The sequence below is a fragment of the Ictalurus furcatus genome, chromosome 6 (genome assembly GCF_023375685.1).
Source record: "Ictalurus furcatus strain D&B chromosome 6, Billie_1.0, whole genome shotgun sequence".
NCBI classification, from domain to species: Eukaryota; Metazoa; Chordata; class Actinopteri; order Siluriformes; family Ictaluridae; genus Ictalurus; species Ictalurus furcatus.
Genome location: NC_071260.1, coordinates 12,764,127 through 12,791,632, shown reverse-complemented (window position 1 = coordinate 12,791,632; position 27,506 = coordinate 12,764,127). Strand labels below are relative to the sequence as shown.

The following is a 27,506-nucleotide window of genomic DNA, read 5'->3' as shown; positions in this document are numbered from 1 at the left end:
CAGTAGGTACTGTCATAGTATGTGATTTCGGACACAGCCATAGTTTTGGTTGAGAAATGAGACAGAAGAAAGAAAAACATAACTGGTTTAATTTCCCAGATTATAAGTTTATTGTAAATATATAACTTTTACTAATCATACAAAGTCTGCTCTTCCCATGCAATCCTTTGTATCAAAAGCCCAACGTTTCCTGACAGCTGTAAAGGTCATGCGTCCAACGAATTAACCTCGAGTGGTGGAGTATGACAACGCCGCACCACTTAAAGAGATGGAGCAATTTCATCTTTCATGCAGTTTAAGTAAAGTTGCATTCTAGATTCTCATGCCGAAACGTCTGGGGGCTGAGGTGTTAAACGTCATTTGGTCCAGGAGCTTCACAGATAATATTTCATATCAGCAAGCAAGAGAATGCCACATCACCATAACGTGTCCTGGATCAGACCAATTCAAACTGATTAATGTTCAGTTAGGTGATTAATGACACTAGTCAAGGGAACTGGCTAGCGTCAAATTGATAAATGACCATGAGTTTGTTATCTACCCAATGACAAGTTGGTATGACTGTCCTCTTTTAACGGAAAATAAAAACCAAGCGTGTTCCCCTGGCTACCAGAGATGGCACTTCTAGGCTATAACCTTTGAAAGTAAAGTTCAGACCCAAATGATGGGGAAAGGCCAGTCTGCTCATTAGTTGTTCATTAAGACTAATGAGCAAGCCCTTCTTCGAGGCTTGAGCTTGCACTTCACTGCTGTTGGTAATGAGAGCAGACAGACAACAAAGTGCTTAGCAACTCTGGACTCCTGGCCTGCTCCGCGCTTCATTTGATTTTACTCATTGTAAATGCATGACTAGATGCAGACTAATCCAATTGTGCTAGTTTCCCAATGCCACGTGCTCGTCCAGCATCAACCCTGCCTACTTCGAATTGAACGCTTTAGAAAGTCACCCACTGGCAAAACCCGAACGCTATATAACTGCTTACTTGAGGTCACCTTTTTAGAAGTTATGAAAAAGGATATACACAGATCACATAGAACACAACCCTGTACAATCACTTCAGCTATACATTACCCACAGAACAATATTAAGCAAAACAACACAAATCATTGTTCAAGTCATTGACATGACCCTTATAAAACAACTAACACTGAAAGGAAATGAGAAAACTGTTATTGAAAATGAGTCAGAATTGTGTACAACTCCTGAGCAAATCTGTGAAAAACAGCAACAATTAAATTAGTCATCACAGAACACCAGCAACGGAATGCGACACTATGGACAAAGAAACATGTAAACAGCACGTGAAGACATCCAGAATTTAGTCACCGGTTCAGGCTCCTGACTCTGCATAAACAAAACTGCTACCAATACTTCCAAGTACACAGGGCACAGTACAGGCTAGAGGTATCTCTTTTTGATCAATGTTGATTACTTAAATGTTCCCAAATTTTGTCATTACTTCAAAAAGGTGAAAGCCAAAACGATCTATTCCATTTCTCCCTCACTGGGGTCAGGGTAACTGTATTAGAACTTATTAAAACACACAAAAAGCTGTGTGTATTAGCAGAAATGGCTGCCTTCTATTAAACCATTAATATCATATCAATATCCGTAAAATCACATACTGCAAAATCTCATTCCCTAACTAGCTTTGTTAGAAATTATCTCTATGTCATTTCATTATCTTGGACAAGAAAAGAAAAAAAAAAAAGCTAGGCTCGGTATATTGACAAGCAACTTTTTCTCATTTTAAAATCAGCCAAGTTTGGATTGGAAAAGGTCGTCTTTTTTTTTTCTCCCTCTCCCCTTTCCTCCATATGCTCAGTCCACGTTGTGTGGAGCCCTGGCATCATGTTTATTCCACTTTGCTGTACTCTTCCACGTGAGCCAGAACCTTCTTTCTCTGCCGCAACATGTGGAAGTAGAGCTGCGGGAACACTGTGGACAGGGGAGACATGTTTCAATATGAATCTGTCTGGGGCAGTAAGGTAGAAATCTTGGAGCAAGTAAAAACGATATACGCACAGTAAAAGACACACTTACAGGGGATGTAGGAGACCATGGTGAGAATGAGGAAGGTATAATAATCAAAGGAGAAGTTATACTTGTTGGGCAAAGTGATAGAATAGAGGCCCGTCTTCTGAATATAAGGCAGAGCAGCATAGATGGTCAGAAGTTCTCCAGACACTCCCATGGGGTAGAGTACAATAAAAAATGTGTATCTACAGACAGGTGCGACATTAATCTCCATGAATTCAATGCTTACACTGAATGACGCTTTAATAATAAATGCGATTTTCTAAACACTACCAATACGCCACAGTTTTCTTAAATGTTTAAAACCTCGCTTGATCAATGCTACTAATTTAAACATTTAAAGCTTGCACTCAGGAGCCTTGTTTTAGTTAATAAAGAACACTACACAACAAGAATAATGCATAATCAATAGCACTGTGGGTGTTAAAAGCCTTTACCTTGCCCATTTAATGAGATAAGGCAGGTGGTTGAGTAGGCTGAAAGTGTAGAATGAATAGCGGATGATCTCCGTAATGGTCCACGCTACCACGAAGAGAAGCACGCTGTCTTCACTCTGGACCTGAGGCACAGGAACAGAGGACGGCGGAGTAAAACGTTACGCGTTGTTTATACACGTTGCGTTTAAGCTGTTAAACCAGAACCATGCAGCTATGTTTTCACTACTTTAGATGCGTTTCGGTAACCGGGAACTCAGGCAGAGACGAATCACATCTGAAAGCACAGCAAACAGCTAAGCAGGACCTGCGAATCATTCCGTTTCCAATAATAATTCTACACGTGTTAAATGTTATTTTAGTAAAACAGAAACGGGACAAGCAAAAGAAAAGGACAAGAGAGCCTCAACACATACAAATACACAAGTGTTACTGGTCATATTGCTTTCAAGCAGGTTTCTCTTAAGAACAGAAAAACTTACAGTCCTTTAATGTTTCAGCAAAGATGTCTTTCTCTGAGTGAGCAAAGAAAACCTGAACCTTAATTACAGGCACCATGAGAGTAAGGGGCTTAACTAAACCCAATGAAGTCTGGAAAGGTTATTAAATTAAACTGTTAAAATGGTACAAAAGATTTGGATTGTCAAGGTATAAAGTGATTAGTTTATTCCGTTATTTTATGTCTTTAGGCTTACACATCACCTCATTTAGGAAATAAGGAACATGATGTGGGCTGAATATTACAGACATGTTCAAGCAAAATATAACAAAAGCATTTAAAAACAACAACACAAATCTGGATTTACTGAAATGTTCTTTAGGGGCAACATTAATTTTACCACAGGTATTGAGATATTTTACATAAAAAAAACACCCACATTTTTGTTAGAACAGAGATCATAAATCTGAATTATTGTGTGTAATTTTTATTGTATACACCCATTTTTGCTCATTCTCTTGAAAAGTGGCAATAGTTCTGGATATACAGTATATCCTAGAGCAGGGGTATTCAGAATAAAATTTGTAAAGGTCCAGTTGCATAAAAAGTCATTGCTTATCCTTGATTACAAAAGGTCTGTATAAGCTGCTAACATGACTGAATGGTGCCAAAAGCTACTTAAATGCTTAACCATGATTAGTTCATGGCTATAAAATAAGGTACAACAATTAAGTGTTCATATTTTTTAGACGAGACATCCATTTTGAGCTTGAATACTAGAACTTTTATTAACAAGCAATTTTTTTTTTCTTAAACCAGGCCATGTTGTTATTTCATTTATCAGACCTGACTGGGCTGATGGGATGGGAAAATCTGGGGAAGTAAATAAAAAACAAAAAACCACATCTGTTTCTCAATGAGCATCCTTCAGGGAAATAATTTACATTACTGCAGCCACAGAAGCCACATTGGGTTTTGTTTAGAAAATGAAGCCTCTGAACTATAGCTAGTCCCCCCCATACACTGAACAGTTCTGCTACAGTGCTCGGTTCAATCGGTTGACAGACTCTGCTGGGTCTCTATCCGGACCGCAGGTTGACGACCCCCGCATTAGTGCTCTATTTTATCATATACATTTTCTTCCTGCTAAACACTTGTCCATCCAACAAGCTTTATACAGTATACATAACTGTGCTACACATCAAGAAATGAAAGATAAATACACTTTTTTTTTTTAATGATGAACATGAAACTCACTTCTCTAACACTGTGTGTAACAGCCCATGTGAGGAACACACGAGACATGACCTGAAACCCAGTCAAGACCACAGAGGAAGGTACAATGCCTATAAAAGTATAAAGAGAAGAGAATTTCCATGCACACAGTGTAACAAAAGCTGTACAGGTGTAATACTGTAGTAACATAGTAATGCTATGAAACTGGAAACATTTGACCTGGAACATGCATGTGTATAAATATGTTTATTTACAAGACAGAGATTATATATGGTCATATCATTAAAGAGATATAGAATCATTACAGCACTTACCAACAGCACAGTGCAAGATCTGTTTTTAAAAAGAAAAAAAATATATATATATATAAAAGGTATTTATATATATATATATATAACTAAATTTCTAGTAATAAAAAAAAAGAAACTAACAATGAATGTTTGTTTAAGGTTATTGGACACCCGTGGGCATCGCTGAAATAGAATTTGATTTGCCTGAAGTTTATGCTCAACACAAAACACTCATTATTGTCACAAGGCTGAACTCTAACCGTGGCACTGATGCGGGGGAATATGGACATCATCACACACACCTAATTTGCACACTGGACTGCTGCCACAAAGGCGTTTGTGTTGGAACTCAGTAGTGAAGCTAAGTGCTGCTCTATAAATAGCACACTACTTTCTAAGTATGTGTTCCTGTGCCAAAGCATATTATCATACTAGCAGGAGAACATGTTTGATCCCAAACTTTATCTATCTATCTACCTACCTACCTACCTCATTTTATAATTTTTATATATATATATATATATTTTTATATATATATATATTTTATATATATATATATATATATATATATATATATATATATATATATATATATATATATATATATATATATTATATAATATATATATGCCTGATTACTAGCCGGATAGTTTGCCTGATTGTCTAACAGCTCAGCACTGACCTCAAGGAGAGCTCCAGTCTGGAAGAATTTCAGTGGCTTCTCTATCGAGTAGTACAGACCATGGTAGCTGCCTCTAGTAAGATAGGCCCGGACAAGACCCACAGCAATGACCAACCACCTGAAACAAAGATAGAGCCCAGAAAGTTTTAGGACAGCCAGGAAGATCCGAGTAGATAACCGATATGCAGTTTATCATTACTACCAAGTCTACAGCAGACACAAGGAAACTTTTCTCTATTTTCCATCCCATTCACAAACCTGAGCACCCATTAACACAGCTTGGTCCATTTTCATTTTGTATTGTAGAAGTAGTATTAAAAAAAAAAAAAAAAAAAAGGGGTTTGCTGTTGGAAATGCTGTCCAATGTAAATTGTACACTTTGTAATAGTTAACAGCAGTTTATTATTTGGTTTTGAATGTCATGTGGAATTTTAACTAGGTTTGTCCCAATCTAAGCCATAATGATCCATTTCTACACTTCTAAACTACACTTTGATCATGAAAATCTTGTTCAACTGTTTAAAAGAATAGTTCTTCTTGTACAACAAATCTGTTCAAGTAGCATCTACAAGACCAATATTAAGAGCAGGCAATAATACAATAAAATTATAACATTTTAACAAGACACAATATTATGTTGTTTGAGTAACATTTTTATCGAATCTCTACCGTTATTTATTTAACAAAGAAAATAGGAATCAAATAGTACAAAAACAGATCTTAATAGTGGTTCAGCTACAAGTTATTGTGAGCCATGACGGAGTTTATCAGTGTTGTAAAAGTACCGAGCCTGACAACAGAAATACTTTGAGAAAATTGAACTGTGACCTGATGCATGGTGATATAGAGATCATGTCATCGCATTGCCCAGCACGATGATAGATGGTGTGAAACTTCTGCAATCCGACAGGGAAACTCCTTATACTTGTTACAGCGTAGTATCTTACAGCCTAAAATCAACAGCAGCGAACATCCTTAAAATCAGCTCTCTCCAGCATAAAAGAACAGATATAACTATCATTTTCTAAAAACAGTTTACTATTGAATTTAATGTTTGTTTTTTGTTCTCCGTGTTTTCTTGTTTTCGGATTTAAATAGCCTGATTTGGTCAACTATAAAAGCGTCTCCACTCGACAACACAGTTAGCTAGGCAACAAACGCAAATCCGGGACTGTCTGTATACCGTCCGAACGTGGGAGTTGCTTTCCCGCTGCAGAACTCTACTGGTCAAAGTAGGAGGAACAAGTAGTGAACTATTTCTTTAAAATTGAAATAAACTAAAAGAGATGCATGATTAACCGGATTGGTAATTCTCTCAACGTATTTATTCTCCCAATATTGCTGTAATGAGGCCTTTAACTACCTGGAATTTTAAAACATGAACACCAGTCCATGCTGGACCTTCCCCAAGATGGAACAATGGATCCACTAATCATTCTGGTGCCCCTGGTGGCCAGTCGCAAGCAGACATTACAGATATTTGCTTCGCTGAGCCTTTGTGCTCACTCCATCGTGACAATCAGAAGCACAAATGGTTAAGCCAGTGTGATTTATATTATCCTCTTAGGAAGAGGAGGGGGGTGTCAGTTACAGATTTAGAGCTGGCAGGGTGGGGTGAGGACACGACCCTCACGTACACCAGCACAATGAAAACCATTTCATGGACTATTTAACAGATACAAAACTTCTCACATTCAGCTGGGGATAATCACAGGGCAAGCAGATACACAGTCTGTACAGGATTTCGCAGATTTTTATTTTGTGATTGTTGAGGCCAATAGTTTTTGTGCTTTTTTTTTGCGGAAAACTACTTGAATTTGTGAAATTGAAACTGCATGAAAAAAAACGCAAGTTTTGCACGGTCTTTCGCAGTGATGTTTGTTGGTAAATGAGACCTTTTAGCTGTACTCAGGTTTGACACACGTGAATCGAAGGGGACTTTGGCTGAATGTGCGTTGTGATGACGTCACATGATGTGTCTTGGCCCAAATCTGCAGAAAATCTGCAATAATTTAGACAAACTGCAAGCTCCTCCAAATACTGTGGAGTTCACTTGATTTGGCGTTCGTTTCTGCGATCACAAAAAAATAATAAAAAAAAATAAAGTAAAAATAAATAAATAAATAAATAAATAAATAAATAAATAAATAAATAAATATCGCTAAATCCTGGAGGGACTGGTTCTCTCTGGTTCCTTACTCAGATCACCTTAGGGAGTTTTTCCGCGCCACCGGCTTGCTCATTAGGGATAAATTTACACACTTAAAATCTGATAGACTGGTGCCAAATATCAAAAAGAAAACGCAATTTGCCGCAGTAGGAGTAGCCACTGTGGACCTTTATTCGTACGTAATAAATTACTTGCGTCTCAGAGCGCGCAGACGAAATGCAATAAACGCGGTCTCGTGTTCGGATGTGGGAGCTTGCGACCAAAAGAACATTTCAGATGTAGTGTAACAAGACCGGTCCGCTGGTTAGTCCAGTTATGCCATGCCATCCCATCGTGCCCCGGTTCTGACAAAAAAAAACGTATTGCCGTCGCACCGTATACCTCGGGCACGTGCGCTGAATATCCAACTCACATTGGTCGATTATCCAATCACATGATTTGTTGCAGAAAAGTCGCATGCATTTTTTTGAGCTGTATTGAGAAATTTATTTGTTAAACGTGTTTCCATCATTTATTCGCACGTCTTCTTATAGGATAAAGAATTTATCCGACTCAATTTTTATAATTTATGCGCATCTTGCCATTTCCATCCAGAGTTTTTTTATTTTATGCGATATTCCAAAAATGCGCATAAAATAGGTGGATGGAAACATGGCTATAGTTTGTTGGAAAATCATATCACACTGCTCAGACATTCTACAACCGACAAACGACTGACTGAACGTGTCCGGTCAGTGAAAAACACAGACCAACCCGTGAGAGTGCAGCGTGAACTTTAACCTTAGCGGTTCTGCAAAGCGCTTTACGTTCACCCATTCCAATGATAGCATAGCTGCCATGCAAGGTGTTAGCTTGCCATCGGGAGCAACTTGGGGTTCAGTGTCTTGCCCAAGGACACTTCAGCATGTGGAGTCATGTGGGCCAGGAATCGAACCACCAACCCTATGATTAGTGGATAGGATAAGTGGATCTACAACCTGAGCCACAGCTGCCCATCCACAGTGAACATCCATAAGTTGTGAGAAATGCTACTGGAGTAGTAAAGCTCTACTTGAAGTCAAAAAGCCATCTTATCCTTGCCTCTGTGCTAAGAGGGGGTCTCGGAAAGTAGCACCACACGTAGCCTAGTTTTGGACCAAAATACACTATATGGGCAAAAGGTTGTGGACATCTGACCATCACACCCATATAGGATTCTTCCCCAAACTTTTGCCACAAAGTTTGGGGTACACAATTGTCTAGAATGTCTTTGTGTGCTGTAGCCAGAATTGGGAGGGTTACTTTAAAAATGTATTCCGTTACAGTTACAAATTACTTTTTAAAAAAATGTCATCTGTAATATAATCCAAGTATCACAATATGAAAGTAATGTAATCTGATTATTTTTGGATTTGGGCCGGGAACCGAACCACCAACCCTACGATTATTGCCCACAGCTGCCCGACTAGGCTATAGGCAGCATGAATCTACAGTCTGGGCTAGAAAGAAACCAGCTTGAGAGTCCCTTCTTCATACCATTCTGTGTATTTATTATGTAGTAGCAGCAGGTGTCGCTGTTGTTCTTGGTTCCACAAAATAACTAAATAATCTGATTCCACACATTTCTACAAAGCAAATAATCTCATGTGGATGCTGAAAGTGAACATTGATGCCTTTTTTTCTCTTTCTTTCTTTCTTTGAAACACAGTTAGGTTTGGCCCTGCATTTCCACCTATAAGAACCTGTAGCAGTGTTTACAAAGTCTGACTTGCACTTTGAGCTCATTTCTAAACCGTGGGTGTTGTGCAAAAAAGTGACCAGTCCTGTCTGACTGTGATAAAACAGATTCTGTAAATCTGCCAGTGTTTTATAGCCCCATTTGTTCCAAGTGCTCAGTCATAAAGCAGCATTAATGTTAAAACTCCTTACCCTGTCCTGTAATAAAAAAACAGCACTCTGAGATACAGATGTGAGGCGATAGAAACACTGAACCATTCTGTCTAGATAACAATTTTACCATCTATGAGTGCAAACACATGATCCAGTACTAACCAGCACTGAATAAACCAACAACCTACTCTTCCTAACACTACCGTTGTCGCTAGGCTTTATGCTTCATACTCACGATTTCTGCTCATTGTGCACACTGAGCTTATTACAAAGACTTACAGACGTCGTGTAAAACGAAGCACATTCCCTACAGCCTGTGCATTCACTGTGCTGTAGAGATCAGGAAGTGGATTTCAGCCTGCTAGGGTTAGAGATGTGTTCATACCCAGCGGTCATGATCACGTTGTAGATGACCAGGTAGGCGGTGGCCAGTGCGCCAGCTCCCTTCTTCTTCTTGTGGTTGTGGTGGTCCCCATCATTAAAGGGTTTTCTGGTGCTCCCCAAGACAGGTGCAGACATGGCTGAGTTGTAAGATAGCTAAGTGCTCGCTGCTGGCGTCCCTCTAAATTAGGGTCCTTAAGCAGGTTTAGGGATTTGGACGGAGCGCCATCTATAGGACACATTAAAACTGCACCCTTGTGACTCCGCCACAGCCAATTCATATAACAGAGAGAACAAAATAATGTGCCGAATAACGTGTAATTTGATACACAGAAAGCTCAGCAAAACGTCTGAACAATTAAAACGCTGGCTTTGTGGGGGTTTTTTTTATGTATATATTTTATTTAATAAACAAACGAATATAAATAAGCATCACATGTCATACGCTAGGTGGCAGTATATACGACAAAACAGTTATGACAGACGTCTATCATTTATGCCTGTTTAAAATAGCAGTGATGTCTGGAGGAAAAACGAACAGATTCAAGCGAATGTCACATATGTAATAAAAATGTATATATCAAATAAGCCAGGATACAAAACAAAACAAAACAAAACAAACAAACACTGGACTTGTGAACAGTGAGCGCGTCATTTATTTACAGGCAGTGTGTGGGCAGCTAGTTAAGTTTACGGAAGAGCAAATGTTAAAACTACATGTAATTTGATGGAGGAGAGAAATTTAGTTTGTTGTCTATAGACTCATTAGGATTGAAGTAAGATTTCGTATAGAAAACGGAATCAGGATGCCGTTGTTTGGGCAAAATCCTTTCGACCAGGATGTCGGTGAGTAGGAGTGTGGTGTCCGTGCTAGCTTCTGTCGATGCGACACGGTATTGACTTAGCTTAGCCTGCTAACTACATTGGCGAGGTACCGAGCGTTATGTGGCAGTTTGTCATGAAAAACTGAAGAAGCCGAGTATAATAAAAGCGCATAATAAAGTATTCAAGAGCTACTGTATTAAAGTATGATACAGTACTGTTAATCAACGGTTAAATCGCTGCTAGTGTTTTGACATAACATACTATGTCATATCCGCATACCAACTGTAGTACCGTGCTGTAGACCGAGTCCCATTATTATTACTGTGGCGTTATTATTATGATTGTTATTATTATAAGAAACTATTTTATATATATATATATATACACACAGGCCAGGCATTCAGCATGCATCTATTCAACACTGGCAAGGTATTATTCTTCCTGTAACTTGTAACACACACAGGTTTAACAGGTGTGTCTGTTCTACTGTAACGTTATATTAGAACTATAACCGCTTTATTATACTTTCTCAACTAACTTGATCGGATGTAGTTTTTCCCATGCTGTAAAGTCGAGGATACGGAAGCCCTAAGAGGAATGCGTTGTTTATTTTTTTTCCCCCTCCTCATGACTTAATTTACTCGTGATCTCGACATAACAAAAAAAGCTGTTTTCTTGTGATCTTGACATAATTTTCTTGTGGTTACGACGTTACAAAAGTAGTGTGTGGGTTTTTTGTGAATCCCTGATAAAAGGAAAAACAAATTTGTTCATCCAAAAACTAAGCTTTTGCAGCCTTCAGGAAAATAAAATCGACATGTTATGTCGAGAACACAGAAAAAAATTTGAGTTGTGATAGGAAGGAAACAACTTTTATTATGTCGAGCTTGAGAGAAAACTGATACTTTATTATGTCGAGATCGAGAGAAAACTGATACTTTATTATGTTGAGATCGAGAGAAAAATTTTATTTTATTATGTCGAGCTCGAGAGAAAACTGTTACTTTATTATGTCGAGCTCTAGAGAAAACTGTTACTTTATTATGTCGAGCTCTAGAGAAAACTGTTACTTTATTATGTCAAGCTCGAGAGAAAAAATTATTTTATTATGTCGAGATCGAGAGAAAACTGATACTTTATTATGTCGAGATCGAGAGAAAACTGATACTTTATTATGTCGAGATCGAGAGAAAACTGATACTTTATTATGTTGAGATCGAGAGAAAAATTTTATTTTATTATGTCGAGATGGAGAGAAAACTGATACTTTATGTTGGGATCGAGAGAAAACTGATACTTTATTATGTCGAGCTCGAGAGAAAACTGATACTTTATTATGTCGAGATCGAGAGAAAACTGATACTTTATTATGTCGAGATTGAGAGAAAACTGATACTTTATTATGTTGAGATCGAGAGAAAAATTTTATTTTATTATGTCGAGATGGAGAGAAAACTGATACTTTATGTTGGGATCGAGAGAAAACTGATACTTTATTATGTCGAGCTCGAGAGAAAACTGATACTTTATTATGTCGAGATCGAGAGAAAACTGATACTTTATTATGTCGAGATCGAGAGAAAACTGATACTTTTTTATGTTGAGATTGAGAGAAATCTGTTAGTTTATTATGTCGAGATCAAGAGAAATCTGTTAGTTTATTATGTTGAGATTGAGAGAAAACTGTTATTTTATTATGTCGAGATCGAGAGAAATCTGTTAGTTTATTATGTCGAGATTGAGAGAAAACAAGAAAGAAAAAATAATAAGGTGTTTTCATATAAGGATAATGATGGTGTAGGATTTCTTTTTATGGCATTTCTCATTTTCCAACTAGACTTTTTTTTTTTTTTTATCAGACTAATGTGTTCATCCATGGCTCTTCAGATCTTTTCCAGAACCAGACACGTGTCTGCAATTTTTTAGTAATCGTTATTGCAAAAAGAGTTTGTGTTCTCAGTGATCTCAGAAAATGCTTTTTTTTATGATCAACCCAGTGCCAATGAATCAAGGTCTAATGTGTGTGGTGATTTGTTGGCGTCAGACGTTGCTGTGGATGAATTCTGAAGAAAACATTTGATTCTTCTGCCAATAATATACTTTGATACAAAAAAAACGCAGAGGTAAAATCACCTCTGGGAGGGAGGGAGAGGGGGGGAGGGAGGGGAGAGGGAGAGGGGGGGAGGGAGGGGAGAGGGAGGGGAGAGGGAGAGGGGGGGGGGAGGGGGGGAGGGAGAGGGGAGGGAGGGGGGAGGGAGGGGGGGAGGGAGGGGGAGGGGGGGAGGGAGAGGGGAGGGAGGGGGGGAGAGGGGGGGAGAGGGAAGGGAGAGGGAAGGAGAGGGGGGGAGAGGGGGGGAGAGGGAGAGGGAAGGGAGAGGGGGGGAGAGGGAGAGGGAGGGGGGGGAGAGGGAGGGAGAGGGAAGGGGGGGGGGAGAGGGAGGGAGAGGGAAGGGAGGGGGGAGAGGGGGGGGAGGGGGGAGGGAGGGGGGAGGGAAGGGAGAGGGATATTTTAGTTATCAAACACTGTTTGACAATGTCAAATAACAAGTGCTAAGGTGCACTCCTAAACGTACACACACACACACCCCTTATACTCTGAATGCAAGCATTAGTTTAAATTCACTGATATGGTGGCAGGCCAAAAAGATTTATTAAAAGCATGAACATTTGAATAATTATTAGTGACATTAGGCTACATGTTGCTGACAGGACACGGGCTGAATGGCGATGCATGGTGGCCCATTAGGAGGTAGTTTATAACATCGCAATGCATTAGCGTTGTTAAAAATTAACCGGCTATCGCAAACATTACATGGAGCATAACATTAGCTGGTTTCATGGCCATAATGCCAGCTGCCTCAAACAAACATAATATAGGACCATCTTTCAGGTGCTTCTCCCAATTCCAGGTGTTTCCTCGCTTTGTCTGAAATGAACGATAGCATCGGCTGCACATCGGCAACCGATGCTATCTTTCCTCTCTTTTCCTCTCAACGAGTCGGGGTGGAGTAAACTTGTTGAGCTAAGCTAATCTTCTGTAGTTTTTCCCGTGTGCTTGTAGGCATTGTTCTTCTTCACCACTTGTGGACTGACTAAAACACTTACGCATATTTGCTGCCCCCTTCAGTTCTGGAAGAAATGCAACCTCGGTACTTTTACTACAAACGGTACCCATGCTACTGCAAAAAAAACAAGTACCGTCACATTTGAAGAAAGTTGGTACCGACTTGGAACTGAAGTATCGGTTCTCATGACATCCCTATTGTAAACATATCATTCTTTACAATTTGGCAGTAATGTTTTTGTTTTGTAAATAGATGTACAGTAGGTAGGGCCTCCTCGGGTGGAAATAGAATGAAATCTGTGTTAAATGTGATTTTTTTTCTTTCTTTCTTTCTCTCAGTTTTCCCTTTTGGGCAGGGGAACTAGATGTTAGTTATAACTTTACTTCTGGTTGAGATGCATGCAGAAGGGAAACATTTCCATTCAGGAAAAATATCAAAATTTGACCATGTGAAGGGTTTTCCCTGGCTGAAGAAAGGGCCTTTCATGTTTTTATACATATATATATATATATATAATAAAGCCTTATACACTACCAGTCAAAAGTTTAGACACACCCATTTTTAAAAAATTTTCTTTTTCCCCCCCACATTTTAGAAGAATAATAAAGTCATCAAAACTCTGGAATAACACAAGGGAATTATGTTGTGATTAGAAAAATCAAAAATAAATCGTAATAATTTTATATTATTATATTATATTATTTAGCATCTTCAAAGTAGACCCCCTTTTTGCCTAGAATTTCCAGAAATATATTCTTGGCATTTATTCAACCGGATTTCTCTGAGATGCTTTTTAAACAGTATTAAAGGAGTTCACACCTACGCTGGACACTTATTGGCTGCTTTTCAGAATATTTCATCCCGAGTCGTCCGTTTAAAAGAAAAAAACGGGTTTTTTTTGTAAATAAAATGTTAGTTTTCTAATGAAAGAAATGAATATGTTGGCACAAATATATTTTTGTCTACAACACCGATTTCGAACATTTAATCACACACCTTCAGATCAAAAGGTTTTTAAGATAATGAGAAACATTTCAGTCGAGTGTCCCCAAACTTTTGACCGGTAGTGTATGAAATCATGTATTAATCAGCAACCATGAGTGTTCGAGACATGCTGGTGATTGATTAGAAAATGTTTAAACATAATTTTGGTTATTAGTAAAAGCAACGTTTGATTATCTTGAAGGTGTTGATTCGTGTTGAATACAAAACAACAGAATAATGCAGAGTCATTTAACAAATGATTCGTTTTCCTGCTCAGGTGATTGTTTAGAATTTTACTGGTAACCCGTGCTGCTAAGGTTGTGCTGATAATATACCGTCTTAAAGGCGAAATAGTTTCTTACTAGTACAGATAACCTGGAAAATATGTCGGACATGATAAAAATACATATTTAAACAATCACAACAAGGACTTTAAAAATCATTCCAGTGTTGTTGTACAAATCTTGATTAACCTGGACTAATAAACCTTTAGTATTTTTTTAAAAATTCTTACATTTACATTTATTCATTTAGCAGACGCTTTTATCCAAAGCGACTTACAAATGAGGAAATACAAGCAAAACGATATATCAAGCAGAGAACAATACAAGTAGTGCTACCATACAAGATCCATTAATTGAGTTCTAGAAAAGCAAAGTGTGCAGAGTAGAGGTGGAAGAGCCAGAGTAAGGTGGGTTTTTTTATTTTATTTTTTTTAAAGGATAACGTGGAGTTGGCTTTTTTGGGGTTAGTTACGTGCTCACAGATTCTGTGGTCCAGATTGAGGTTGGAAGTTCATTCCACCACTGAGGAACAGTTAGTGTGAAGAAAATACTTTTGGTCAAAATTTAATTAAGTAATGATATTCAGATATTCTGTTGCGTTTTTGATGATTAGCTCTGTATAATAGAGTGTTTAAGTCTGGTTATTTTTGTGTCTCCAGAAAAAGTAACAAATGAAAACAACACAACGGAGGACTGGAGCCTCATTATGGATATTTGTGACAGAGTTGGGACAACACCTAATGGGTGAGTGAATACGTGAGTCACAAAACCCATAACGGCATGAGGAAGAAACAAATCTATAATATAACTTTCTTCGTTATGTTTGTACTTCATATTAACGTTTTGTTGAGAATTCTTTTTTTAGTGTCAGGCTTCACATTAGTCCAATTTTTGTGATTGTCAGTGTAGTAAGTACAGTGCTCATCGGTATGTTTTAAGTCTCTTCCTCCATTTGTGTGTTCTTTCTAGTGCAAAGGATTGCCTCAAGTCAATCATGAAGCGAATCAACCACAAGGTTCCTCATGTGGCCATGCAAGCACTAACAGTGAGTGCAGTATTGATTTATTGTGAATTACAGAACTTTAGTTTTTCCACACTCATCCCTTGCATTTTTTTCCTCTCAGCATATCTGAGAGAGAAAAAAAAAAAACATATCACTGTGGGTTTGTAGCTCTGCTCTAGAGCCCCGGAAGTGGCAGTGATCAATGTCTGACCACTCAATCTGAGTCACTGTGCTGTCTTGGCCTGCAGAGATGTAATTTCTTGCACTTTATTTTTAGCCTTCTTCAAATGAAATTAGCTGGATCTTATTGCCATAGGTTTTGCCACCCAATTATACATTTAAATAATTACATACATAGATATTTTTAGAGTATTTAAAATTAACTTGGTACAGGAAAAAACCTTCCTGTTCATACAGCGACACCTTTTTGTATTTTATAATTTGTTTAAAATGTTAGAAATACCCTTAAATTGTCCAACCCACCCCATATTAATTTCATTCTCAATGACTGCCTTTTTTTTTTCTTTTTCTTTTTTTTTTTCTTTAATAATTCTTCCCACTTTAGTTGCTTGGTGCTTGTGTTGCAAACAGTGGAAAAATCTTCCACCTAGAGATCTGTTCCAGAGAGTTTGCCAGCGAAGTACGAAGCGTGTTGAACAAAGTAAGGCGTCTGCATTTTATTGTTGCTAATAATAAAATTGTAATGTGAAAATTCTTATTTCACTACTTGGTAAATTGAGAGCTTTCTGCCTTTTTTTGTCCTTTCACAGGTGCACCCTAAAGTGAGCGAGAAGCTCAAAGGCCTGATGGTTGATTGGGCTGAAGAGTTCCAGAAAGATCCACAACTCAGCCTCATTGGTGCCACCATCAAATCTCTGAAGGAAGAAGGAGTGACTTTCCCCTCGTCGGCCTCAAAGGTGTTTATCTGAGTCCTCACTGAAGGCTGCATTCAGCCTAATACTCAGATCAGATATAGGTTTATGAACGTATCCTGAAATATCTTGCTTAATATGTAAATTGGAATTCAAATAAAACCCCACTGATTTGATTAGGATATTTTCTGTACTGTAATACACTTCACTATCTAGTGGTGCTGCGACTTGTATAGCGAAGCATTTTTCATTTAGTGGCTTTTATACTAGTCCAAGACTTGTTTTGAGACGCCAGGAACAATCGCACTCGGATTGGGACCACAGTAAACGTGCCCAGTGTGAAAACCACCTGATCATGCTTTGCTTTAAACTTATGTTGCTGCATCACATTTTTTTTAATAACACATACATATACACATTAAATCTGATCAAAACTATGCATTTCCCCACTCCCTTAGTATTGAATTCGAGGCCTACAGCATCCTCTGTGATTTGGCCTAGATATAGAAACACTTTTATTCAGGTCGGCTTTGCAGAAGTCATTAATTATTCATCTCTTCACATTAATCATGATGGAAGGACAGCTTCAGTCCTTCCACGGCCACATCTGTAATGTGGGTCAGCTTGCTTTTTGCACGTTGCAATATAGATGTTTTAGGCTTATAGTGGCAATATAGCCTGTCTGTAGTTATAGAGGCTTATGTAGCCTGTCTGTAGTTATAGAGGCTTATATAGCCTGTCTGTAGTTATAGAGGCTTATATAGCCTGTCTGTAGTTATAGAGGCTTATATAGCCTGTCTGTAGTTATAGAGGCTTATATAGCCTGTCTGTAGTTATAGAGGTTTATATAGACTGTAGTTATAGAGGCTTATATAGCCTGTCTGTAGTTATAGAGGCTTATATAGCCTGTCTGCAGTTAGGGAGCAGAAACAGTAGGTGTTGTATGATGATCAGTGATGATGAAGCATGTGAGTGGGGGACGGTGTTCATTTTGTTTTGTTCTGACACGTGGTGGCCCATTACTAAGCGTCTGCTGTTTCTCTGTGTTCAGAGAGCACAGTGTGCATTTCCCCTTGAAAGTAGCTTTGTAGAGACATTAACATAAACAGGTGAGATCTGTAGGATTTTTGGTATTTGTCATGATGTATTGCGCACTACACTGGCATAGACCTTATAATCCGATGCAGTGGGTGACCTTTTATTTTATTGATCTTTGTTGACTGCAGACTAGCAAGACCAGCAGCACTACTGCCACCAGCCGAGCACCTGATGAAGATGACCTTGCCAAAGGTGACCTCCCTGCTACACTTTCTAATTTATGAAGAATAGTATAGTTATATTTATTTATTTATTTGTTTTTTTACAATTTGTACTGCATTTTTGTTAACGTTACCTGGTCTTGTTATATATTTTATTGATAATGCTATTTTATAGAGGAAAATGAAACGATAAAGGTCCCTGTGTGTGGTTCTGTGCAGCCATTGAGCTATCCCTGCAGGAGCAAAAGCAACAAGCAGAAACTCAACCACTTTTTGTGACCGCTGACCCTCCCTTCAATACTAATAGCGTGAAAGAAACACGTAAAGTGCGCGCTCTGTACGACTTTGAAGCAGCTGAGGACAATGAGCTCACCTTTAAGGCTGGTGAGGTTGTCATTGTCCTGGATGACAGGTATATATCTCTGCAATATAACTAGTTAAAACATATCTCAAAATTAAGTCTATTTTCTGATCTGTATTACATTTAATGTCAAGCTTAAGGCGCATTACTTCAGTTGTTATTCAATTGTAACATTACATTTTACATATTATAATAATAATAACAACACCACCACCTTCCAACAGCGATCCAAATTGGTGGAAAGGAGAGAATCATAGAGGAGTAGGACTGTTTCCATCTAACTTTGTTACAACAAACCTAAATGCAGATCCAGAACCAGGTAAAACACTTGCTTAAAATGTCCTAATGTAATGTCTATCACTTTTTAGACAACTAATGTAAATCTCCATCATTGCTCTTTACTGTAGTCACTCATGTAGAAAACACAACAGTTCCTGAGGAGCCCACAGTAGAACCTGAAGCAGAACCAGAACCAGTGCGTATAGATGAGGTAACTTTTTTTTTCCCCCACCACATTTATTGACATGTAAAACTTTGGAAGTAATGAATATGACCGAGTCATTCGATGCTTAAATACTGATTAAATACTTTGCTGTCAATGGTTTCCATAGGAAAAGATGGACAGAACTTTGTATTTACTCCAGAACACAGACCCTGCCGACACTAAGCCTGACAGTTCTGAGCTGATCACGTTGGAGGGTACACACAAATCGTATATGTTACCACGTTTAAATGCAAACTTTATTGCTTTACTCCTTTTAAGTGTTCTGTTATTTGACTGATCCTGAATTTTTCCCTATTGTAGCTGAATGTGCACAGATGAATCCTTTAATAGATGAAAAATTACAGGAGATTGACAGGTTTGTGGCAACGAGAAAAATCATCCTAAGTCATACAATCTATCACAGGATCTAATATTAACTAACATTAGATTTCTGTTCCTGGTAGGAAGCACTCAGAGTTGTCTGAGCTGAATGTGAAGGTGCTAGAAGCCCTGGAGCTCTATAATCAGTTAATGAATGAAGCTCCTCTGTACTCCGCATACTCAAAGATGGCGACTCCTCAGGGGACTTATCCAGCTGCACCTCCTGCTGTAGCCTTGCAGGTGACGCACACACACACACACACACACACACACACACGTATCCTTACGTTACCCTTGTTTATACTCCCAAAACTAAAACACACACTTTACTAAGAATGTAACAGGCATGTGGTACACCTGCATTACATGTATTTATTTGGCAGACTCTTACAGGTCAGGTAATATTGCATTAAGCATACAGCTTTCTTAGATTTAAGTGTTCCAGGAATAGTATGAGGTAAGAGAAGACATGCAAGCCCAAGCCATGACACTACCTCCACCATGCTTGACCAATGAGCTTGTATGTTTTGGCTCATGTCAAATTATGGCCTTTCCATCACTCTGGTAAAGGTTAATCTTGGTTCCTGAAATTTAGTAGCTCATTTCTTTGCAAATTTCTTTGCAAATCTGGCCTTCTGATTCTTACTGTTGCTGAGCTTTTTTTATGGCATATTTCTGCTCTCTTAGTCTTCAAAAAGGTGCCATGGTCTAAGTTGTTTAACACATCCATATGTAAATATCCGAAAATGAAAACTGAAATTCTGATCTATCATCTCATGTTCATCTTTTGGTCTCAAACCCAAATGTCTTCATTGTATTGCAAAACAATATAATTGGCTTCACTGTTCCAATACTTTCAGAGGTGACTGGACATAGACTAGACCAGTAATTTGGAATCATTTGCAGCAGTATTACAGTGCATGCCAGAAGGCCAGCCAGTAGCAAGTAGCAGTAGTCCAGATCTTTGTGATGTTCTACTGAGTGAATCTCAACTAAGAGTGAGTGCAGTGTGGTTTGTGAAGGCCAGTTGGTCATCAGTCAGTACCCCAAGGTTCCTTTACAGGTGATATTTATGAGGAGCCAGTCTGATGGTAATGTTGTAATGGATTGCAGGAATAACTGGGAAGACAAGAAATTCTGTCTTCAAGTTAAATTTGTTTTCATTTGTTCTCCGATGACAGTGAGACCAGTTGAAACTTGTTGTGACTGTAGGATCATCTGGCACTAAAGGACATGTAGAGCTGTATACTAGTGGTGTAGCAAGTCAGTAATGGATGACTGGATCTGGAGAGGTTATATGCTGTGAGTGCATTGATCCCTGGGGGACCTAGCGTCCTGTTGTCCTAGCAACCTCCACAAGCCGCTGTAGGGCTGGTAAAATTAGTTTCTCGAGGCTCCCTCCTTCAAATCAAAGAATGTGGCAAAGTCCTCTAAAGGTCGAAGATTATGGAGGAGTATGGCTAAGTATTATGGTGAATGTAATGAGGAATTTTTGAATATCGTGATGCTACCTATACATGTCATGGTGCTGCTAATAAGCATTTGTTGTATTGGAAAAATAAGAGAGTTTAGTACTCAGTCATATAATTGTCATTTCTTGCTTTGTGCCATCGGCTATCTCTTGAATATGAGCAAACCTGTTCTCCCTCATCCAGTTGAGCAAGAGGCATGGGTGGAGTCACAAATTCATGTCTCCGTGAGTCCCAGGAATTGGACAAATTAGGAATAAGTTGAGCTTTATTGGGTGCAGATTGTCCTTTCTGGAGATCGGTGGTGTAGATTGTGACAGCAGAAGTAAACTGCTGAAACACGTATGTATGGTGAAGAGAGACGTGTAGAAAATAGCATGGAAAAAGGAGTTTCTATTTGAGTATGTTCCGTTCTAGTGATTATATTAATAGGTCGGTAAACAGGGTAGATGTACAGGGTTTGGCATGAGCTCAATCCACACACGACAAAGGCCTCACACACAGGCTGATGCTGCCACATCACTGCAGCGGTGTTTCTTTATTGGGTATCCTGATTAATTAGAGCTCATAGTGGTTAAGGTATAAATCGTAACACCAGTAGTAGCAAATCACCAACTGAAATTGACCAAAGCAAAGGGCTAGATGCACTGGAAATATGGTAATGGTAAGATTTCCCGTGTCGGGTACAATACTCTTGTCCTGACTCTGAAATCGCCACTTAAGTGTAATCTGCAAGATTAACCTAGTGAAAAGTAAACGAACTGTGAAATTTACCAAAAGCAAAAAAAAAACAAAATAATTGTGGAATTGTGCACCAAGGGTCTATGTACAGTTAAGTTACCTCAAATCTTGTTGTCTCATTAGGTGTTTTCTGCTAGTATTGTGATAGACTGATCATGACTGTTGTGATCACGATATTATGGTGTAATGAACTGTTACGTGTTACATCGCACGGGTGTCATCTTACTCATTTCTAAGCAGCAAGGCTTTTTTTTCTGGCAAACATTAGCATTATTTCTGATTGAGTTCTGGTAAAAGAATGGATTATGTATGCATCCCTGTAGATTTTTTACAATTAACTTTGTTAGGTATACAGTGAGGGGAAAAAAGTATTTGATCCCCTGCTGATTTTGTACGTTTGCCCACTGACAAAGAAATGATCAGTCTATTATTTTAATGGTAGATTTATTTGAACAGTGAGAGACAGAATAACAACAAAAAAATCCAGAAAAACGCATGTCAAAAATGTTGTAAATTGATTTGCATTTTAATGAGGGAAATATGTATTTGACCCCTCTGCAAAACATGACTTTGTACTTGGTGGCAAAACCCTTGTTGGCAATCACAGAGGTCAGATGTTTCTTGTAGTTGGCCACCAGGTTTGCACACATCTCAGGAGGGATTTTGTCCCACTCCTCTTTGCAGATCTTCTCCAAGTCATTAAGGTTTCAAGGCTGACGTTTGGCAACTCGAACCTTCAGCTCCCTCCACAGATTTTCTATGGGATTAAGGTCTGGAGACTGGCTAGGCCACTCCAGGACCTTAATGTGCTTCTTCTTGAGCCACTCCTTTGTTGCCTTGGCCGTGTGTTTTGGGTCATTGTCATGCTGGAATACCCATCCATGACCCATTTTCAATGCCCTGGCTGAGGGAAGGAGGTTCTCACCCAAGATTTGACGGTACATGGCCCCGTCCATCGTCCCTTTGATGCGGTGGAGTTGTCCTGTCCCCTTAGCAGAAAAACACCCCCAAAGCATAATGTTTCCACCTCCATGTTTGACGGTGGGGATGGTGTTCTTGGGGTCATAGGCAGCATTCCTCCTCCTCCAAATACGGCGAGTTGAGTTGATGCCAAAGAGCTCCATTTTGGTCTCATCTGACCACAACACTTTCACCCAGTTGTCCTCTGAATCATTCAGATGTTCATTGGCAAACTTCAGACGGGCATGTATATGTGCTTTCTTGAGCAGGGGGACCTTGCGGGCGCTGCAGGATTTCAGTCCTTCACGGCGTAGTGTGTTACCAATTGTTTTCTTGGTGACTATGGTCCCAGCTGCCTTGAGATCATTGACAAGATCCTCCCGTGTGGTTCTGGGCTGATTCCTCACTGTTCTCATGATCATTGCAACTCCAGGAGGTGAGATCTTGCATGGAGCCCCAGGCCGAGGGAGATTGACAGCTCTTTTGTGTTTCTTCCATTTGCGAATAATCGCACCAACTGTTGTCACCTTCTCACCAAGCTGCTTGGCAATGGTCTTGTAGCCCATTCCAGACTTGTGTAGGTCTACAATCTTGTCCCTGACATCCTTGGAGAGCTCTTTGGTCTTGGCCATGGTGAAGAGTTTGGAATCTGATTGATTGATTGCTTCTGTGGACAGGTGTCTTTTATACAGGTAACAAGCTGAGATTAGGAGCACTCCCTTTAAGAGTGTGCTCCTAATCTCAGCTCGTTACCTGTATAAAAGACACCTGGGAGCCAGAAATCTTTCTGATTGAGAGGGGGTCAAATACTTATTTCCCTCATTAAAATGCAAATCAATTTATAAAATTTTTGACATGCGTTTTTCTGGATTTTCTTGTTGTTATTCTGTCTCTCACTGTTCAAATAAATCTACCATTAAAATTATAGACTGATCATTTCTTTGTCAGTGGGCAAACGTACAAAATCAGCAGGGGATCAAATACTTCTTTCCCTCACTGTATACACTATATGGGCAAAATTTGTAGACACCTGACCATCGCACCCGTATGTACATTTAAACATCCCATTCAAGATTTAGTCCTCCCTTTGCAGTTATAATAACCTCCAACCGTCTGGGAAGGTTCTCCACTAGATTTTGGAGTGTGGGGGTGGGGATCCGCCCATTCAGCCACAAGAGCATTAGTGAGGTCAGGCACTGATGTCAGGCGACGAGGCCTGGCGTACAGTGAGCATTCCAGTTCATCCTAAAGGGTGTTCAATACAGTTCGGGTCAGGGCTCTGTACAGGCCACTTAAGTTCCTTTACAGCAACCTTGGCACACCATGTCTTTATGGACCTTGCTTTGTCGTACTGGACCAGGTTTGTGTGCTTCCAGCTTTGTTTGGGGCAACAGTTTGGGGAAGAACCAGGGTGTCCTGGTCAGGTGTCCATAAACTTTTGGCCATATGCTAAGTTGCATGAATGCTTATCTCCTATTTCTCTTGCAATTCTTTTAGGGTTACCCAGGCCAACCCTCAGGAGCCTACATACCTGGTGGTGTCCCACAAGGCTATAGTCTGGGCTCAGACCAAGCTGCCTCCCTCTGCTCGATGCCCCCCACAGTGAACTCTACAGCCCCCAGTCAACAAGCACAGCCTCCCTATATCAGGTAGCTTCTTACTCATGGAACTACAGCGTAACCGCTGTTTAGTACTCCCAAACCAATACTTATTTCAAAGCTTGACATATTTGGTTAAAGAGTATCATTATTATAGATATAATAATATAGATTATTGTAAAGATTTGTAGCTTCTTTACAAATAATTCTGCCTTGCATTCCTCTTGTAGTGGTTTGGGCGCACCATATATGAACCAGGCTCCTGCTCCTGGCACTTACCCACCGCATATGGCTATGGACATTTCAGCTTATCAGAATGCTAATCCTGGTATGCCTCCACCCACTTATCCAGTGGCACCTCCCACCCATCCTTCACCCCAGCAGCAGCAGCAGCAGCAGCAAGCAGCTTATTACCAACAGCCACTCCTGTAAATCTGTGCAGATCACTGTCAATGCAGTCAGACTCTGAAATCAACTGATGTTGAGGTTGTACTGCAGCAACTCACTAGACATCCAGCTCAGCAGCAACTCACTACTTTTTCAACTCACTAATTTCCCTTTTATGAACAGAGTACACACCAGTCTTCACCAGCACACTATCTTCATAACTGAAGTTTATGACATACATTCCCAGCCTAAGATAAGAACAATATCATTTATGGGAAAAGTTATAGGATTCTTTAAAATTGGCCCACTAATAAATATATAAATATATATAATTTTTTTCATACTGTTTTTGGCTGATGGATGTTTTTGACAGATTGATTAAGATGTTTAATTTAGGAGTCATAAAGAGACACAAAATAATGAAAAATGTTCATAAACCACCCAAATTCTGAAATAAATGAAGGTGCCATGGCATTCAGCAGTTTGGTTAATATTCACGTTTACATCAAAAGCTTGAACAGTGTAACTCTGTTTAATGCTGTTGTGGTAAAATCAAACTGCTGATACATGGAGAAGCATTAGCAGATAGGGACCATCACAGTAAACTGCTGAATTCAGAGTACTCACGTGAGCTGGTTTATATGATTGGCTTTGATATGAGCTGAAAGTGGGCACAAATGCAATCCCTTTTATGCTTCATTCCTGAGTTTCTATGTAGAAGTACTATTTTATTGTGCAAGTAATAGTAGTAGTGCTTTCACTCTAGTTGGATTTCTCAAATTTAACTTCTAGAAAATTGCTCTGCAAAGAAATAAATCCTGGCGATGCTTTAAATGGAAATGATAAATGATGCCTTATATGGCCTTTAAGTGTGAGATTATTTTTGTTTGTGTGTTAGATATATAGATGTAAAAAATATATTTTGGAGGACAACTATAATGCTTTGACCAAATAACCATCATTACTTAAGCGTTATGGAGTATTCTGTTGTTTCCTTAATGTTCTTTATTGCAAGACTCATATCAGAGGAATATAGACTGGAAGATCCTTAGTTTTTCAAACTTAAATTAGTTCATTCAATATTCAATATGTCAAAGAGAATTGAGCAAAGACAGTGATAAAGTATGAAGTATGATAGATAGGAGAACCATGATCAATTTATTTTCTTAACCTGTCTCAATTAATGTATGTTCATTGTAAAATATTTGGCTATTCTTTATTGCACCTATCTCTATGATAATATAGAATGTCTATATTATCTGTACGATAATCATTTACCAACAGATGCCTTGTTCTGTCAGATGATGGACGTCAAATAAGAGCATGCAATTTTTGGAATTATCTTCAGATGCTGCTGTATATCTGTAAAAACAAAAACAAACAAACAAAAAAAACTGTATGTTTTATGAGATTTAAATATTTAGGTAAATGTTCCTGTATAAGCCTGTATACTTCTGGCACACCCAATGTTTTATAACATAACAGTCACTTTGTCCTCACTTTTAAGATTACTTTTTGTAACATAGTAAATTGTAATATCTTTCCAAATAAAATTTCCCTTGTGTTCCAGATGTGTTTAGAGATTGTTGGAGTTGTTTGAAACCCCTGGCAGCAATGTTGCAGATCAGATATTAAAATGATTAAGCTGGGCCTGCTGTAAAATCAACACATCCATATTGCAACTAATCAAGCATCTCTCAAGAAACAAACACAGACAGGGCATCATTTGGGCACTCTGTATTTTATTGCTTTTCAAATAGAATTTGTATAAATGAAAAACCCTGCATTCCCTCTTCTTCTGTATTTTCTTTTTGCTGGGGAGAGGCGGAGCTTAGCCTGTCTTTTATCTAGCTGTCAGTGCAGAACAGTGTTACCAACTTAGCGACTTTTCAGACCCCTTTAGCGCCTTTGTTTTTTTTTAATGCACCTAGTGACAAATCTAGCGACTTTTTGGACAAACCTTACGACTTTCCAAATGTCAGTAGTACTGTCCTGCAAGCACGAGGTCTTGCTTTCCCGCTGCACTCTCACCTCTCTCTGCGTCTGCTCTGTTCAGTGAGAGGCTGAGAGCCGGAGATTTAACAATGTCATGGATAACGAGACGCGACCCTTCATCCCAATTTACAGCATTCATATGCGAATGCATAGAATGCAAGATGAATGGACTGCAACATGTAAAATGGTACACGTTATTACAGCCTAGTTCTCCTGTTCAAAGTAGTTATCGTGTTCAGAAACATTTTTGATCATTCATGTTATATAGTTTTATAAAAGCTATTTTTAAAAGAATCATAAAAGTAATTAATAAACTACAAAAACACAAAAGAAAAAACTATCCATCTATCTATCTATCAAAAAAAGATTATAGATTAGGTGTGTATATATATATATATATATATATATATATATATATATATATATATATATATTATAGAATAGATCATTATACCTGGTCTCCTGTAATACTGGGGGGGGTGGGGCATGCCACATGATAGGGGAGGCTTGGGGGGGCTTTAGTTACAAAAGGTTGAGAGCCTCTGCTTTAGTCAATCAAGATCCTGTGCAGTGCAATTAAGAAGACTGACAGTGCTGTCTTTGTGATGGACATACGCATGAGAATCTACACCAGGGTGCATGACCTTTAGAATTCTATACCACCCTACCAAGACATTCATTATACATAATACACATATGAATACCTCAAATAATGTTGTTCTGGTTTTAATAACTGGAAAATTTGTCATGTCTACATTTTGTGAGGAAATTGTCTGACTATTTAGCCAGTTCGCAGAGCAGTAAATTTAAATATTTAGTAAAATGGCTTTCATCTGAACACCAAATCTCTGGCTTTCTCTGATCCTTGTGGTTGTATCCTTAATGCTTGAAATGGTCACATCACTTCAAATCAATGCTTATGTGCCACAAATGGCTTCTAGGAATCTTCTAGGAATAGATCTGCTCATTCTCCTCTCGCCTGTCTAAGCAGGAGTACTGTTCAACTACATTAACAAAATGAACGTGAACAAGATATGCCATAGGTATGGAAAAGATTAAGGCAATCATGCTGATGAAGAAAATGTTAAATTTAGTAAACAAATAGTATTGCTTTTCATTAGTGACGTGCAGAAAACGTACCACGCTGAAAAGCAAAACCTTCATTGCATTGCTCTTATGTCTGATATCCTGGCAAGGTAGCCAACTATAGTATAGATCAGGAGTATTAAACCGAAAAATTGTGACGTTACCTTTAAATGTGTAAACATAAGTGATTAGTTTATGGTTATAAGCAAGAGG

At 38.8% G+C, this 27,506-nt stretch overlaps 2 protein-coding genes across 3 annotated transcripts; one reads left to right on the top strand and one right to left on the bottom strand.

The window, feature by feature from the left end:
* Positions 1-86: 86 nt before the first annotated feature.
* Positions 87-11,112, bottom strand: hacd2 (3-hydroxyacyl-CoA dehydratase 2). Of its 2 annotated transcripts, XM_053626553.1 has the most exons (8): positions 10,903-11,112; positions 9,544-9,768; positions 5,120-5,237; positions 4,462-4,480; positions 4,169-4,257; positions 2,476-2,597; positions 2,045-2,223; positions 87-1,939 (listed from the first exon to the last, which is right to left on the bottom strand). In XM_053626553.1, exons 2-8 carry the CDS (start codon positions 9,675-9,677, stop codon positions 1,857-1,859), a joined length of 744 nt encoding a protein of 247 aa, XP_053482528.1. In that variant the 5' UTR covers positions 9,678-9,768; positions 10,903-11,112; the 3' UTR covers positions 87-1,856. The 2 variants fall into 2 exon arrangements, with proteins under 2 accessions (XP_053482528.1, XP_053482529.1); XM_053626554.1 differs by lacking the exon at positions 10,903-11,112 and having other exon boundaries at positions 9,544-9,790.
* On the top strand, positions 10,198-26,405 carry stam2 (signal transducing adaptor molecule (SH3 domain and ITAM motif) 2). Its single transcript, XM_053626552.1, has 14 exons — positions 10,198-10,385; positions 15,357-15,441; positions 15,667-15,742; positions 16,266-16,361; positions 16,471-16,617; positions 17,799-17,862; positions 18,051-18,243; positions 18,417-18,511; positions 18,600-18,682; positions 18,804-18,891; positions 18,998-19,052; positions 19,141-19,297; positions 23,725-23,876; positions 24,056-26,405. Exons 1-14 carry the CDS (start codon positions 10,346-10,348, stop codon positions 24,255-24,257), a joined length of 1,533 nt encoding a protein of 510 aa, XP_053482527.1. The 5' UTR covers positions 10,198-10,345; the 3' UTR covers positions 24,258-26,405.
* Positions 26,406-27,506: the final 1,101 nt, after the last annotated feature.

What these genes read in the sequence shown, in the direction of transcription:
- hacd2 (XM_053626553.1), bottom strand. Translation starts at nt 9,677, where the DNA reads ATGTCTGCACCTGTCTTGGGGAGCACCAGAAAACCCTTTAATGATGGG. An exon ending in TATCTCATTAAATGGGCAAG is followed by an intron (nt 2,224 to 2,475) that starts GTAAAGGCTTTT and finishes ACCTGTCTGTAG; the next exon opens with ATACACATTTTTTATTGTAC. An exon ending in CATGGTCTCCTACATCCCCT is followed by an intron (nt 1,940 to 2,044) that starts GTAAGTGTGTCT and finishes CCCTGTCCACAG; the next exon opens with TGTTCCCGCAGCTCTACTTC.
- stam2 (XM_053626552.1), top strand. Translation starts at nt 10,346, where the DNA reads ATGCCGTTGTTTGGGCAAAATCCTTTCGACCAGGATGTCG. An exon ending in GTTGGGACAACACCTAATGG is followed by an intron (nt 15,442 to 15,666) that starts GTGAGTGAATAC and finishes TGTTCTTTCTAG; the next exon opens with TGCAAAGGATTGCCTCAAGT. An exon ending in GCACAGCCTCCCTATATCAG is followed by an intron (nt 23,877 to 24,055) that starts GTAGCTTCTTAC and finishes TTCCTCTTGTAG; the next exon opens with TGGTTTGGGCGCACCATATA.